The following is a 17,069-nucleotide window of genomic DNA, read 5'->3' on the forward strand; positions in this document are numbered from 1 at the left end:
CATTCAAACTTTGGTAAAACTACAAAGCTGGTAGTGACCTAGGATATGAACACAGTACTGTATATATCACCACATATCTGTGCATTATTATTATAGATGTGACCAGGGCTTGACATTAACACTCGCCAAATGCAGGTAGATTTCCGCTGTGGTGGGTAAGACAGACAATAACACTTAATCAATATTTAAAGTGTTTGTTTAGGGTTTTTGTCTTTATCTTTTCACAAAGTCACGTTTAATCCAGCCTAATCTCACGAGAAATTGTACATATTTTACGAGTTGGCTACTTCGTATCAATTCATACAAAGTTAATTGTGCAAAATGAATTATCAAGAAAACAACAACAAAAACAAAACCGAACCCCTAACCCTGCACCTAACCCTAATGTCACAGGGGTCAAGGCAAATCGTACCAAATCTTACAAATGTGGTCGTATGAATTAATATGAATTACTCAACTCGTAAAACAAATTCTTGTGAGATAGCATTGGTTTAATCATATAAAATGTATTTTATCAACAACAAAATTGTGGCCAGTGAAAATGCTGAGTGGGTTGTAACTTTGGAAAACAATTAGCCACTTTTGCTGGTGAGAAAAAAGTTAATGTCAAGGCCTGGATATTATAAAATAACACAGATCACATCCAGATCAAGCCTGTAGATGGCACAATACTTTGTCCTAGCCATCAAGTGAGCAGATCAAAAACATAATGAGGTACACAGGTAACACACAGATGTTATTGTTGTTGTGAGATTGACTTTTTTCCAGTTTTGAGCTAATGTTATTCTCTAACATTAACAGATTTGTCTGTATGTTACTCATAAACATGGGATATTAATTTATTAACCTGCTTTATTGTTTTTGTATGTTCCTGTAGCGCAGTAGGTGGAGCGTTACAATAACAGCACAAAAGGTTTGATTCATACTGAAACAACAAACACACACTGCCAAATGCATAAATCTAAATGTGTGTACATACACAGTGTTTGTTTCTGTGTGTGCGTGTGTGTATATATACTAGGGCTGGGTTTCGGTTTCCAGATCGATTCGATTTCGATTCACAAGCTATCAAATCGATTTGATTTCGATTCTCGGTTAAATTTTCTATTCCGATTCTCGGGCCGGTTTTTATACTCGATTCCCGATTCAACTCAATGGATATAGATTTAATACAAATACTATATTAACTTCTTACACCCTGAAGCTATTTTGGGGATTTTCGCCTGGATTTGGCCTACCCAATTTCAAAAGCATCCCATACCCACATGCAGAGGTTTACATACAAAAGTTTGGTATCATTTTACAGGTAACCCTTTGAAATTACATAAGACACTGTTAAAAGTGCTCAACATGGTTGTATGTGATGTCAGGCCTCTAATAAACACAAAAATAAATAGGCGCTTTTTAATGTTTTTTTCTAAAGTTTTTATTTAAAAGTGTATAACTCTGGCCCTGGGTATCTCAGGTCCCTGAAGACAGTTTTGTTTGATTCCAACAATTGTCAGCTTACAGAGGAAAAAGGAATTTTTTCTCTATCATAATCTATGCAAAAGTTATTTTACTCCAACTAAAGGGAGGAATAATACCCTTTTTGTATACAATTTCTGCCTAAGAACATTTGAAGTGTCCCCATAACCACATACAGTGGAATAAATGCAATTTCTTTATATCATTTTAAAGAAAACCCTTTGAAGTTACATAAAAAGCTGCTGTTTGTGACAAATTTTGTTATTTATGTTGTTTTTCATATGATGAAACACCAAATTTTCTTTTTTATGTTGTAAATACTGTCTTTGATAGTGTATAACTCTGGTTCTGGGTGCTCTAGCAGACTGCAGACAGTTCTGGTTGTTAGCAGCAGCAGACAGTAAACACCCAAAAAAAGAATGAACTCTTTAGCATGTCGCATTCAAAAGTTATTCTCATTTTACTAAAGGGTGTGAAAATACATTTTTCATATAAATATTAATTTTTTGTTTTGCACATATAATAAATAGCAAGGGATTATATATGCACACAACCAAAGAAAATGCTGTGAATGGACTCATTGTTTAGAGTAGGACCTAAGATAAAAGATGGTGTATCATTTGTGGCTATATGTGCTATCTGAGGCAGTCCACACTCAAGTTTCACATATGTTTACAAAAGACCATTTTTTACCTTATTATTCATTCGATGATTGTTGGATATGTGTTAAAAATAGAGCAAAAATAACACTGTAGCCTTATTCCTGAGAATGAGAGCTTTCATTTGATATATGACTTGCCCATGTTTGTCATTTTTGAAAAATATGAAATATGTAAATATTAAATGATATAATAAAATATTGGGGGGGTGATAGTGTAAATTAAGTGTAAATTACTTTCTTACAGTAAAAGATGTGTCAAAGTGATGCATATCTGCAGAAAGTAGAGACTCTAAGCTTTCAAACAGTATCTCATATGTGTTACTGGGGTCCATGACGGAGCATCAAAGATTAAAAGAATCTTTTATATTAAGTCAAAATACGAAATTCTGGACCCGGGACAGGGTCCTCAGGGTTGAAGAGGTTAATAAAAAAGAACAGTGAACAACACTTTACAAGTGGGTAATTAATAAAAAGAAATTAAAAGCCACAACACTATCGTCGTCGTCTTTCTTGCGAAATCTAAAATGCTTCCATACCTCTGACTTTTTATGTGAATTTTTATGTGAATGTGGCATCAAAGTCGATAAACACCTGAAACCGCCATTTTAAGCACTGAATGAATGAAAGGCCTTTTGCTCCTTGGTAACATTGCGCAAGTCAAAAATGAGAGTAACATCTAGTGAAGAAGACTAGCAATTAGATTAATGTTAATCTTACTTTAATGTTTGCGGAAATAAATATGAAAAAAAAAAATCAATTCTGCTTTGAGAATCATTTTTGAATCGACCAATTAAAAAAAAAAAATTAATCGAAAAATTGAATTCATGTTGTGAATGTGTAGACACTCTGGATTGTCAGAGTAATTGAGGTGAAACTAAAGCAGATTAAACCCTCAACAAGTCAAAAGTACTCAAAACAACATTTTCATGTAAACCATCCACTGAGAAAAAGCCACATCAAACACATTTCATGATGAATAACTGAGATGAAATATCAAGAGATCAAGAGTCAATGAATAAATGAAGAAATGAACGGTTTCCGGTCATGTAAAAAACTGATAAGAAACATTTCTAATAAAAGCACAGACTGAGAAATTGGTTGAGATATCTTGTGAAACTCTACAAAAGAAACATGTGAGATGATTGAGGTGTAATACATCCATACTGAGACATGAGGGGTTGATTTACAGTGACTCACAACACAGTTATGATGATAAAACATCTAACCCTAACACACACCAGTGCATACAACATCATTAGATAAACACACATTACATTAACGTTCAGTCACACACATACAGAATGAAACACTAATCCAGACAGCCTTAAACAACTCTTCAATCCCTATAGACCAGGGGTGGCGAACGTCGGTCCTGGAGAGCCGCAGTCCTGCAGAGTTTAGCTCCAGCTCTAATCAAACACACCTGAAAAGGTAATCAAGGTCTAAAGAGTTACTAGAAACCTTCAGACAGGTGAGGTTTAATCAGGGTTGGAGCTAAAAACTGCAGGGCTGCGGCTCTCCAGGACCGACGTTCGCCACCCCTGCTATAGACGGTGAAAGTGTCCTCTCAGGGGAATAGTGTGTCTCCTATCCATTCATCTTCAGTATTTCTTGCAAGAACAATCTTCTGCATCTAAAAGCACATCATCATTTCTGTATATATTTGACAGCACGATGTTGACTGTTGTGCCTATACTTAAAACATAAGGAATAATTGACGACGGGCTGTTGAATTATAAGGAAATAATGCCCACCCAACCCAAGGTGGTTAGGCAGCATGACGCGAAGTGGATGTGCATTATTTTCAAATAATTCAAACGACCAGAGTCAATTATTCCTCTTATACCATGGTTACCACAAACATTGCTCTGGTGTCTATATGACATTTAAAATGTTATGTGTGCGGTTTACAGAAAAATAATCAACACCCATGGAACATTTCTCAGCCAATCAGAATAAAGCACAAATCAAATTAATTAACATCTAGAATGAATCTACTGCTTCCTCTCAAGAAGTGTCTCTATTAAACACAAACATGAAGATGTAGATCTCTATAACACAGAATTATACATCTTGAGATGAGACTTTACACAACTGGGTGGAGTAAACTAACAAAACCAGATCAGATGACGTAGCAGACCAAACAATACTGTACGAGCACGAGGTTTACACACCATTCCTGTCAAACCACACTGAGAGGGGTTTGTATATAAAGAAAAATGACGTCACAATTACACTTTGTTTAAAGGTGAGCATTCACCGGTGTTATACTGCTGTGCTGTGTGTAAAATATTCGCACTGTGAGAGACAGGTGTGCTTTTATAATACACAAACACACAATATGTGTCTTCCTACAGAGTCTCACGGGTCTAATAGGGACCTGACATCGACTCGTGAAGAGAATTTTAGGACATCGGTGAGAAACTGCAGCGATGCTCACTGACATTCATCAATCCTGTGAATGATATACGCTTGACCAGAGAGAAAGAAAGCCAATACACACACACACACACACACACACACACACACACACACACACACACACACACACACACACACACACACACACACACAGTCCTCTGAGAATACACAAATGTACATACATGCACACATACACACAGATTCAGTTTATAAAGGTTATACTGAGATTGACAGACAGTGAGGTCAATTCTGATCTGAATACATTTTCCATTCATTTATTTAGGTATTTAATCTAAATTAAAATCCAACAGCAGTACAGTGCATATGTTTCTGAGAGAAATGTAAACACACAAACACACACGCATGCATGCACACACACACACACACACACACACACACACGCACACACACACACACACACACACACACACACACACACACACACACACACACACACACACACGGTCCAATAGAGAGCGAAAGGAAACACATGCTGGTGGGACTCTGCCAACCCTGCATGAAACATATGTCACACACACACAAACTAACACACATACACACTGTTTGTGAGATGACACAGATGCACAGTATTTATTTATATACTTCTGTTTCATTCGGTCCTGTTCACACAGTTGAGTTATTTACAGAAGTCACAAATGAACTCACATTAAATCACTGCAGTGTGAACAGAAAGCAGAAACACAACACAACTTTCTGCTGAAGATGAGCAGAGCGGAGGAGCAAAAATCTAATTACCAAAGAAACTCACTTAACAAACTGGGTCACATCTCACACCTATACACTAAAATAACCAGGGGAAAAAATATTCCCTTACACTGTACGAGGAATCGGAAAATGCAGAAAGACAACGGAGCATGACAGCAGGGTTCTCATTTTAAGGACAATGAAGCGCACGCCGACGTCCCCCAACATTTTACTGGATTGTTACGCAAACACAAACCTCATTTCTATAATGTGAAGAGATGATGTTCTGTACTGTGGTGTACTCTTAAACACTCAGATCTCAAACATACACACTGTGAAATTTTACATCCTCTTCTTATTTATTCATTAGTTACACATTAGTTATCACAACTCATCTGGCTGATGTTGGTGTGTTTCAACAAAATTATTTTAAAACTGCTTATTTTAGTAAAGAAATGCTTTACTAAAGAAGAATTTTAATTGGTATAATGAACATTAACTAATTCTAATAAAAATCAATTCAGTAACATATGAACAAAATAATATGAATCCTCATTGTTTAAGTGATTAATATTATTTGTGTAGGCTAAGGTGAAGAAATAAACATTGTGGTTATCTTTTGTTATTTTATATTGCCTTTAGGTTACATCATGACAAAACAAGTTGTGTTCAGCAGTGGCTAGAACAAGAAATTGGTGAAACGAGTAACTTGTCATGTTTCCGAAGGGGAACTCATTTAGGAGGAGCATCTGTAACCTTAACAGCTCAACTGTTTGGTGTTTAATTCACCGCGGGGAGAAGTAGATTCACTAATCCAGCATCTATGAAACAACCGATGTGGACTCTATGAAAGAAAAGGAGGTTGGGCCCCTAAAAACACAAGTTTTGCACCAAAAATACAAGCCAACCTAGCTATCTAAAACCTTTGTCTGCATTACAAACCTATTACTTTTGTACACTATTATCATTCTTAAGTCAGAGACCTACCATGTCTGTAGCTATAAGATGATTTATTGTGCAAATGTAAATAAAACAGTAATCAAATATTCAGAGAAAATGCAACATTCTTAAACAAACAACATTACACTAGTTAATATACTAAATAATTTTGACCCTGCTTGTGAGAACCCACCTGAAATAGTTATTTGTGCTTTACTTTATAAAATCATCAACTGTGATGCTCTTTATCCAACACTTTGATTTAAGACTTTAGTTTGGTTTTTACAGGTAGGGTCTCGCATGTGTAGAAGTCCAGTAGTAGTTAGCAAAAAAGTCTGCTAGCATACTCTGCTGAAAACAACTATAAAACCATTACAGAAAATTCTAATGGTTTCCATTAAAATAGCAATAGGAACCATTAGCTTTTACCATTAAAACCACTACACTGTAGTGTGTTTTGGGCCATATTCCATTAGAACCAATACAAAGAACCAATAAAGCCATTAGAATTTCTGTGATGGTGTCTATTGTATTTTTTTAGCAGTGTAGTTTGCTAAAAAACAGGAGAATGCTGACAATTTCAGGATCTATATCTGGACAAAAATAACATCATTCTCATTTTCAGCGTGATAAACATAAACTATTAAATTGTCCATTAGGTAACTGTTAGTGGTTGGCTATAACTATTACGGTTCCTAATAAAAATGATCTCTGGAGGGCCAAAAAGTGTGTGAGCCCTTAAAATCGTATTAACTCCCTTAGTGGCGCCCTTGCTGGAAAGCATTTAAAAGCTGTAAAAATCTCCATCTTTAAAAGAGATATCAGATATTTCCCTGCTGTATAAATTATTGAGCAAGCAGATAATGTTTATGTGATGGAGATTTTCTCTCAGCTCTTAATGATATCTGATCTAAAAGAGCGTGATGGCTCATCAGAAATACATTAGGACACATGGGCGGGGCGTTGCGGGGTGAGGAGGGGTGGGGGTGCCAATAACACTCACATTACCTGTCTGCACACCTGTCCTCTCAGGGGAATGTCCTCCGATGTGTGCTAATAATACTACAGCTTCAATCAAATACACCTGCATTACTGTCGCAGCAGGTTTCCTCGAGCTGCTCCCACAGGCCACAACAATACCATGTTTTTACAACACACACAACAGGATAACAAGACAAACTGGATGATTGAATACACGCATGCATCTGTTTGGATAATATCAGAGTTGTACAACCGATCATAAGACGTAAACAGACAGATTTAAACAGAGGTCTATTTCACACTAACATAAAAAATAAGTTACTGTTGTAATGCTGTGTACACACCAAACACGAAACATCACGTTCCTCGCACTAGATTACTCGCAAGATTCAACTTCGTATCATGTGAAATTTTCGCTTGAGTTGAATATTTTCAACTTGCATAAAGGTGCGTTTGAGGTGAATAGTGCTTGTTTTCGCGACAATCGCCCACATTGAGTCATTAACATCACATCGAATTCGTGTCTATTCGTGATTGCATTGACTTTTATGTAATCTACCCAAACAAAACATTGAATTAATGTTTGTGTGTAGGCCCTATAACACATCTAATATCATGAAACATTTGAGATTTATATTGTGAAAATCTACAACTTTCATGAGACCTTTCATTGTCATTCAGTTTATTTCAATATAAGTCTATAGCGCATTTGTTTTGTAGCAAAGCAGCTTTAAAGTAAAGTACAGGAATATATAAAAAGATGCAGAATACACTGCATTCTTGCAAATGCGCTTTTACATTTTAGCAATACTAATGACAAAAATAATCTGACTGTAGGATTGTAAGGTTAATTTCATGACACTATTAAGCAGATATGGAAGAGATGTTTTCTCAGTTCATACTGCTCAACGTCTGTGTCTGCCGGGAAGAGACATTAAAACAGATGATAGATGAGTGTTTGTGCACTCATCCCACGCTGCATGGCGTCTAACTGCATTAACTGGTGTGAAGAGCGTTAGCATCAGCCGCCATCAGACCGTATCGCTTAACAGATGGAGCGAATGTGTCTAAGAGTCAGATCAGCCCTGCTGTGGTCAGATGATGAAGACGTCTCAGCTTCTTCACCATGTTTCAAAGTGAAGGCCATCAGAACCCATGTGCTCTAATGTACAGTAATCCATCACGATACTAATAACAGTTATGAGACAACATCGATATCAATGTAAACTTAAACCATGGAGCTAATGGAAGTGTTTTCTAAATATATCTCTTCATGCTCCCGGTCCAGAAGATGCTCATGATGAGAGTGAATGATGAAATTTACATCTGAATCTGAAGATCTAGAGGAGACCATTCAACTTCATGATTTACACAAGACGAATTAAAGGGGCCATAATAACAAACGAAAAGCAGAAAATAAGACTTTAATGAGTTTCAGGTCTACACCTTAGATCTCATTAGTTCATCTCTACGCTGGTTGTGTGCGAGGACTAGTCTATCTTAAAGAGCACCTGTGGTCCAATTCACGGTTTTACATTTCCTTTGGTGTGCAAGTGTGTATTAGTTTATGTTGATGATATGCAAAAAGTACAAACCCCAAAGTAAACGATGACACGAGTTATCATCTCTAATGTAAATCTCTTTTCTTGGACTACAACAAATCCCGCTTCAGATTCACAGCCTGTAAGTTAACTCCTGTTAGCATTGCATTGTGAGCGAATCTTTCAAACATGGTAAGAAGCGTCACATTTTCTGCTGACGTCAGAGGTATTCAGGCCAATCACAACGTACAGATTAGCTGGCCAATTAGGGACAGAACACTTTTCAGGTCGATGAGTTTTGTACAAAATCGGTGCATTTCAGGAAGACAGGGATATCTGGAGCTACAAAAATGTACGGTATGTGGAAAATAATCTGTTTTTTAACCATAAGCCATGTGAACACATTGTATTATACCAAATACACAAACATTTTAGCAATGAAATGGGTGCACTTTAATAAACTCACAAGGTCATTTGTGCTGGATGTCAACTGGTCAATAAAGCATGTTAGTGGTGCTAAAATACATCATATAGGAACAGACATTTATAACGTGCTGCAGAGCATAACAGACACCGCCTGTTAAAGGTATTGTATCTTATTTGATTCAGAAACATTTTTAGTTATACTGGTCAAAAGTCTCCTCACATCCTGATAGCAATCACTATGTTAAGTTGTTTAAATGTATTTTTATAAATATATGTCATCTGTGAAAGGCGTAGGACCCAAAAATGTTCAACAAATCATTGAACTCAGACTGAAGACAATTTTTGCCCCTCTTCTGTGAAGGGTTTTGCATGCCACTGCGCAACCTGTTCACGCAGACACCATACGTCTGGATCAGCAAAGAGCTAAAACACAAATTAACATCGGTAACTTTACTGCTTTACCACGAGATGCAAAGGTGCAGGAGACAAATGGTATTCTGTTTGAAATATAATTAGAGAGCACCTTTGTGATAACTCATCCCATATTTCAAAACTGCAATACTAATTTGTGTGTGTGTGTGGGGGGGGGAGTGGGTTGTGTGTACGTGTGTGTGTGTATGTATATACTGTGTTCAGTAACACTAAACAGGTAACTGACAGCGCACACATCCTGACCCCAGACCTGCACACATGCAGTTTCCTCTGAGCTCACTCATCATATATAAAGAACACAACACACTATACTGCAGACATCAGGAGGAGAAATGAACGTCTCGTCCACCTCAGGCTGAGATAAATGTGATGCCATTACAGAGGGTTATGAAGGCTAATGTCAGGTACTAAAATAACCTGGACGAGCAACACAACAGCAGCATGGTATTTCCATACTTCAGTGAATGTGGTTTACAGTAATTAGTGTTGTCAATAACAAACAAACAAAACACAAATAAACACCCTGCGTTAAGGAGCTCAGATAATGACTGGAGCTCAAACTGAACTGTAAATACACTGGTAAACGTCTATTACATATGAAGATGAGGTCACTGAACAATTCAATTCAATTCAATTTCAATTTCAAGTTTATTGTCCACAAAAAGTGGAAATTTGTCTTTGGCTCCACAGGTGGTTTTTTAAAACACATACCCAATGAATAGACAATAAATACAACAGGCAAACATCACAGTAACCCTTACAAACAACACTAAATAACACCTTCGTCACACACCAATAGATATCATGGACTATTGTGAGTTCAGTAATAATATAGCGCTCGGTATAAATGACTTTTTGTAAATATTTTTTGTTGCTAATGCAGCTGTGTACCTCCTTCCTGATGGTAATTTCCTAAATTCTGTGAACAGAGGATGCACTGGGTCAGACACAATGTGGTGGGCCTTACGTCTCATATGTGTAGTATATAAATCTGCCAATTGTCCCTGTCCTTTACCAACAATTTTACTGCCCAGCTTAACAATTCTGGATAATTCCCAATCACACTACATTATATCACATATAGATGTTGTCAAACCACTGAGGAACTTTCTAACATTAAACTATTTTAACTGCACTATATATTGATTTGTCTTAAGCAGTCGTTTCGTTTTACAATGCATTGACACAATAAATAAATACTCATGTTTGTATCCAAACATTTAAACAATCTCAGACATCAGTGACTCTGATGTGTTTGTAATGCAGGTCACAGTTGTAAAATACTGTATGCTAATGATGAGATAACACTTACAAGTGTCAGATGAACATAATTCACATACCATAGTATTTATTTACATGATGAATACTGACCAAGCAACCCACCGGGATGAAGTTTTGTTTTCTTGGATCTGAAGACACACTCATGGCAATGTGAGAGATAAACATTGTACTCAAAGACAAAATATCCTCTCGTTTCAAACCGCATTTGACTTAATACAACTAAAAAAGATGTTAAACACTGCCACACCTTAATGAACTATGATATAAAAGAAATAATACTGTGCCAAAACCAATCATGGCTTGCAGTAAATACAGTACATACAGACACTATGCTGATAAAAAGATCATATGTTTATTACTATATAAGTGTACTACTATCCCAGTAATAACCAGCTCTAAAGGTGACTAAATGATTCAGCTCATCTGACTATTAACATGTGTTTAAACTGCTATTTTGTTAACACATAAAACTCAAACAGCGTTTCCAGTCTCACACAGGAGCACACACATGTATATCTATAGCATAGCCCTACACATTAGCCTTAAAGTCTGTCACATGCTCCTGTCTGACATTTCAAGACACTGTATATGGAGTCTGAATGTTATTTATTACAACACATTAACACAGTATAACCCATAATATTCGGCAGTCGTAGCCTAGTGATCAGAGAGTCGGGCGAGAGCTGCCGGTTACAGTCTGATGGCTGGCAGGTTGTGAATGAGGTGTCCTTGAGCAATAACCCCAGTTGCTCCCCGGGCACAGCAGTGATAGCTGCCCACAGCTATGGGCGCACGCGTGTGTATGTGTGTATGACTACTCACTGGTATGGGTTAAACGCAGAAGTCACATTTCGAGTATACGTTCCATATACTTGACAAACATGTCACTTGTTTCATTTTCACTTATCAGCCTATTGATAGACAGTCAAGACAGTGACAAGCATCTTCAATAGACATTTCTCTATTCAGTAAATCTAAAAACGTAAAGTAACACATTTACGTAAACAATCTTAATGCCCTTTATTCTTCAGCCCCTCCACTTTTAGCACCTTTTATCATCATTTTATCAATTTACCATGAATAAAATCATCTCCATCCAAGATTAAGTCATGATATGAAGGTAAAATAGACTGAAGAGTTTATATTTTAAAGTGCTGAAGTATGTTGCCATCGACAGAAAACAGCAGGTGATCATTAAAACGATCAAGCATGATGCACCTAGATTGACTGTTCACCAATAACCATCTCTATAATCAATAACACTTCTTCAGGAACTGATCCAATCAACTTTTACTGCTGATACACAATAAATCGATCAACCACAATTTAACACAGTTTCTTTCATCAGTTCTTCTGTGTGAAACCCTCGATTACTCAACTGTGACTATTAGACTGTAATAAATATTTAAACAGAGCTGTCTGTTATTTAGCTATAGAGATTACTGCACATGAATGCTATAATAAAGTACAAAATATCTGAAGTCCAGCAACAAAACTAAACAATATAAGAAATATTGATATAAAAATTATGCATTGCATCACCTGGAAAATCTATTAGTGGCCTTGCACATATTGTCAAATATTTTATTTTTGTATAAATATTTTTACAAATAAGTCCAGCAATATATTTTTATTATTTTTTGCAATCATTAAACTGTATTTTACATCATTTATCATTCATTTGCCACCCTGCTCTTAGTTTTTTCTACTGCAGCATTAAAACGTCATATTAGAAAATGTATCAGAGAAATTTTGGCTGCTATATTATATTATACATATTGAATTATGTGGGTGTGGGTGTATGGAAGGGTGGGGATATATGAATGAGTTTGTAATGTTCATTCGCAAAGCCAAAACGCGTCTGTGCAATGAATATACGTTTTATATCCAAAGTGCGGCCCTTTTCTTCTTTTTTGAAATTACTTATATGTCTGGTCAAGCATTCTTATAAAATATATATATTTTTGAGTGAAGCCTGCTCCCACGACACATATTGAATTATAGACATGCATTGCATATAAACATGTAAAGTAAAACGTCCAGCAAGACCGAATAATATTGGTTTAGGACATGTTTAGAAAAAATGTGTCCGTTCATTTGCTTCCAGTATTGACTGTAAAGTGTCTCGGCGAGAGAAATGTCTGTATGATGTCCACTTCAGGTCTCAGACATTAGTCACTGATCTCCAAAGTCTCCTGCAACCATCACCTCCCTTCAACCCCTATTTATGATACAATAACATCACTTCCTGTTACCATAGTAACCAAGACCCACACTTCCATAAAAAAGAACTGGGATGCAAAAATAAAAAAAAATGCAAGATTCTTGCATTAAGACTTAGCCTAATACAAAAAATGTGAAGTGAAATGTGAAAGCCAAACTGAAAACCATTTGTCAAAGGCAACATAATTAATGTGACTGATGTTGTTGCCAAACTAGGTATACAAACAAGTCAAATCAAATGCAATTTAATCCTCATCCAGAAGATTTATATTATTCACACCAACAAAGACATTCTTTTATAGCTGTTTTGCATTGCTGTAATGCAGATACACGACTGATATAGTTGGAATGGTAGACAGAGAGGTAGACAGACAGTACTGGAGATGATGGGTTTGGGGGTCAGGACAGGTAAAAGAATGAGCTGGAGGCCCCACATCAGGACCGCCCCACATATCACATCATCACAAGACCCCTATAACCTAATAATAGCATCATACATTCAAAATAAACCAAATAAATCCGAACACCAGATGATCGCATTTCATTGCATCACATATTCAGATTTAATTAAATATATATATAAAAATCAATAACTTGAAGCTGTTCGTATATTTATGGCACATTGATTCAGTATTTTGAAGGTATTATAAGCTGTAAATCAGATAGATGAAGGTGTTTTACCTGCCCACTGTCTGGTTAGCGAGCTGTCGCATTCGGTTGAATTGCTTCTTCATCTTCCTGCAATTTGTGCGTTAATCCCGATGGATGAAAAACCAGCTGACATTGCTCACTTAAAGGACAACATTCGGGAAATATTCCAATGCGCGGATCATACTGAAGAAATCCTCTCGGGTGTGCGACCATCACCTACAGAGAATTAAAAAGGCAAAAATCATCGTTTGAGGATCGCTGCTCGTCGCTCTGATACGGGATGCTCCGGTGAGCGCTGCTGAACGCTGCTGACGAGACGCCGACATGCGCGATGCATCATGGGAAGTGTAGTTCTGACACAAAGACTGGACTACAATCAGGGGCTGCGAGTAGCGTCTCTTTTGGCTTTACAGCCAGGCGATTATAAACTGAAGTTTAAAACTTTCAAAACATTACCAAAATGTCCAGTAAAATCCACTAACAAGTAAAATAAGCCTAATACTCCGAATTTTTAAATAAAACAAGTAAATATTTGTATATTTGTAAAAAAAAATGTTTTTGCAAAAAAGCTACTTTTGACTTTAAAAACAAATTACATTATTCTCTGGATTTAATTGTAAATATAATATCTAAATATTTTCTTCATATTGGTTTTCTGAACAGTCTTGCCATCGTGTGGATGTCGTCAGTAAGTTCAGCGTCGGCGGAAAAACAACCTTCACACACTGTCCAGAATCACACATAAATATTGTGTGGGGATTTTTTTCTTGCAGACAGGCCGCTGAGATTGATTAATTTTTGACCGCTGAGATTAATTAATTTTTTTCCTCATATCTTCATTATCCTCGGGTGTGTATCTTGTGCAGTGTCATTCATTGGAGCTTGTCCATTGCGCTGGTTGATTGACAGCACTCTGCGCTTGCGCGTTGCGGAGTGTCATCGAGGCAACATGGCGGCGCTCAGAAAGGGTCTGTTGACCCGAGCGCTATCTAGAGGAATAAAACCAGGAATTTGTACGAATATAATTGGGGCAAGGGCAGGTGTGTTTTTATACCTCCATTTATTCTTATCATTTGAATATGCATTATTAAAGCAGTGTTTTGTGAGTTAATATACGATAACCTTCATGTCAAGATCAGTAAGCTAATAGACTACGCTAACCTCCGATGTGTTTCTGAACAGAATTATTATAACTGCTTATTGCTTCGTTTATAAATTTGTTACATCTTATAGTGTTAAAAAAATAGATGTTAAGTTTTTCCATGATACTGTGTGTGTCTAAAAGCATCAGATGTTTGTTATGATGATATATCGTTGTGTGTGTTGCAGCCTCTGGTGCTCCTCAGGGCATGTTACCCGGCCCATACCCCAAAACCCCAGAGGAGAGGGCGGCAGCAGCCAAGAAATACAACATGACTCTGGAAGATTACCGTCCTCATCCTGATGATGGCTGTGGGTAAGGATGTCTCTAGACTTTACCTTAACACACTTCTGATTGAATGTGTACTGCTCCAAGACTTACAACTAAACCGCAGTTAATGTGTGTGCATATATTTGTGTTGTTTTGCAGGTATGGTGACTACCCCATGCTGCCAGATAAATCACAGCATGAGAGAGACCCATGGTATCAGTGGGACCATCCGGATCTGAGGAGGAACTGGGGAGAACCTGTAAGAAACTTCCACTGCTATTACTCACAACTCTTGAGTGATGATGTGAATTAAAAGGGGACATTTCACAAGACTTTTTTAAGATGCCAAATAAATCATTGGTGTCCTCAAAGTATGTATGTGAAGTTCTAGCTCAAAATATCATAGAGATAATTGAGATAAAAATTTGCTGTTTTTGGGTGTGTCCCTTAAAATGCAAATGAGTTGATATCTGTACTAAATGACAGTGCCGTGGTTGGATAGTGCAGATTAAGGGGTTGTATAATCCCCTTCTGACATCACAAGGGGAGCCACTTTTCAATGAGCTATTTTTACATGCTTGCAGAGAATGGTTTGCCCAAACTAAGTTACTGGGTTAATCTTTTTCACATTTTCTAGGTTGATAGAAGGACTGGGGACCCAATTATAAAACTTAAACATAGAAAAAGTCAGATTTTCATGATATGTCTCCTTTAATTTTGTAACTTGAAATTGTGAAGTAGATGTTTGGATGTGGTTGTTCAGTGATACGACATATCGTGTTGGTGTTTCAGATTCACTGGGACTTTGACATGTACATCAGGAACAGAGTGGACACATCTCCAAGTCCGGTGGACTGGAGGACAATGTGCAAACATCTTTTTGGTTTCTTTGGCTTCATGATGCTGATGTTTGGACTGGGTGAGATGTATCCTTCTTACCAACCTGTGGTAAGTCCTGGAATATTCAACAATAACTCATGCTGTAGGAAAAATGGACAACTAATAATTTTCAATTTTGAAAAAAGATTTATAATGGAATGCTAGAAAGAATATTACAGGAAATTATTAAATAAAGAGCCAATGAATTTGACTTCAGTGTGATTTCTGAATAAAGTAGAATGTCAGGCTAAAATGTAAGCCAACACTTGATCATTTAATAATTAATGTTTCACTTAAGTTTATATTTTGTGTCCACTTTGTTGTTTGTTTCTGTGGTCTAAACCATTGATCTTTCTTTTCTCAGGCACCCAAACAGTATCCCTACAATGACCTGTATCTGGAGAGAGGTGGAGACCCTGATAAAGAACCAGAACCTCCCAAACATTATGAAATCTAATCCCTCTCTGTTCTGTAACATGTGTATATTTCTCTCTAATAAAGTTATTAAACATAAAGATAAATGGTCATCTTTTACAACACTTAACAGCTCATTAAAATAAGACTAGTTAGATCATGTCAGAATGGCTTTCAGCAGTTCAGTTACTGCCCAACACAGTCTACATCTGTAATAAAGAAGTATCAGGCTGTCACACCATTAATCGTTTGTCTAAGCTCCTTTAACACCACACTGTAAAAAATTTCTTGTTGCACTAAATTGTTTAAGTTTAAACATCTTAAATGTATAAGTCATGTCAACATTTTTGACTAGTTAGAAAAGTTTCTATAAATTATAAAAATAAAGTTAAAATGACTTGTTATTTCAAGTTGTTTAAACTTTTAAGTGCAACAAGGATTTTTTAACAGTGCACTAAACTCGGAAAACACCAACATTTCTTTATTTCCACTATACAAGTACTGCAAAATAATAAATGATCAATTTGACGCTGGTAATAAATAGAATTCCTTGTATCTTATATTATATAGTATTTTGGGTTTGGTATTATTTTTGTTACTCAGACATCACACAAAAAAACAACAATGAGAGTATGGT

At 36.6% G+C, this 17,069-nt stretch overlaps 2 protein-coding genes across 8 annotated transcripts in view; one reads left to right on the forward strand and one right to left on the reverse strand.

Moving 5' to 3' along the window:
• The window catches only part of arhgap44b (Rho GTPase activating protein 44b), a 29,519-nt gene extending 15,486 nt beyond the window's left edge, over positions 1 to 14,033 (reverse strand). For all 7 annotated transcript variants that reach the window (XM_073814877.1, XM_073814873.1, XM_073814880.1 and 4 more), the window contains exon 1: positions 13,759 to 14,033. In XM_073814877.1, the coding sequence (XP_073670978.1) occupies positions 13,759 to 13,811 (53 nt within the window). In that variant the 5' untranslated portion in view covers positions 13,812 to 14,033. The remainder of the gene's footprint in view (positions 1 to 13,758) is intronic.
• Positions 14,034 to 14,608: 575 nt separating this feature from the next.
• ndufb8 (NADH:ubiquinone oxidoreductase subunit B8) lies at positions 14,609 to 16,539 on the forward strand. Its single transcript, XM_065272870.2, has 5 exons — positions 14,609 to 14,768; positions 15,058 to 15,184; positions 15,299 to 15,398; positions 15,932 to 16,087; positions 16,383 to 16,539. Exons 1-5 carry the CDS (start codon positions 14,678 to 14,680, stop codon positions 16,473 to 16,475), a joined length of 567 nt encoding a protein of 188 aa, XP_065128942.2. The 5' UTR covers positions 14,609 to 14,677; the 3' UTR covers positions 16,476 to 16,539.
• Positions 16,540 to 17,069: the final 530 nt, after the last annotated feature.

This window comes from Paramisgurnus dabryanus, chromosome 1, assembly GCF_030506205.2.
Source record: "Paramisgurnus dabryanus chromosome 1, PD_genome_1.1, whole genome shotgun sequence".
Classification (NCBI taxonomy): domain Eukaryota; kingdom Metazoa; phylum Chordata; class Actinopteri; order Cypriniformes; family Cobitidae; genus Paramisgurnus; species Paramisgurnus dabryanus.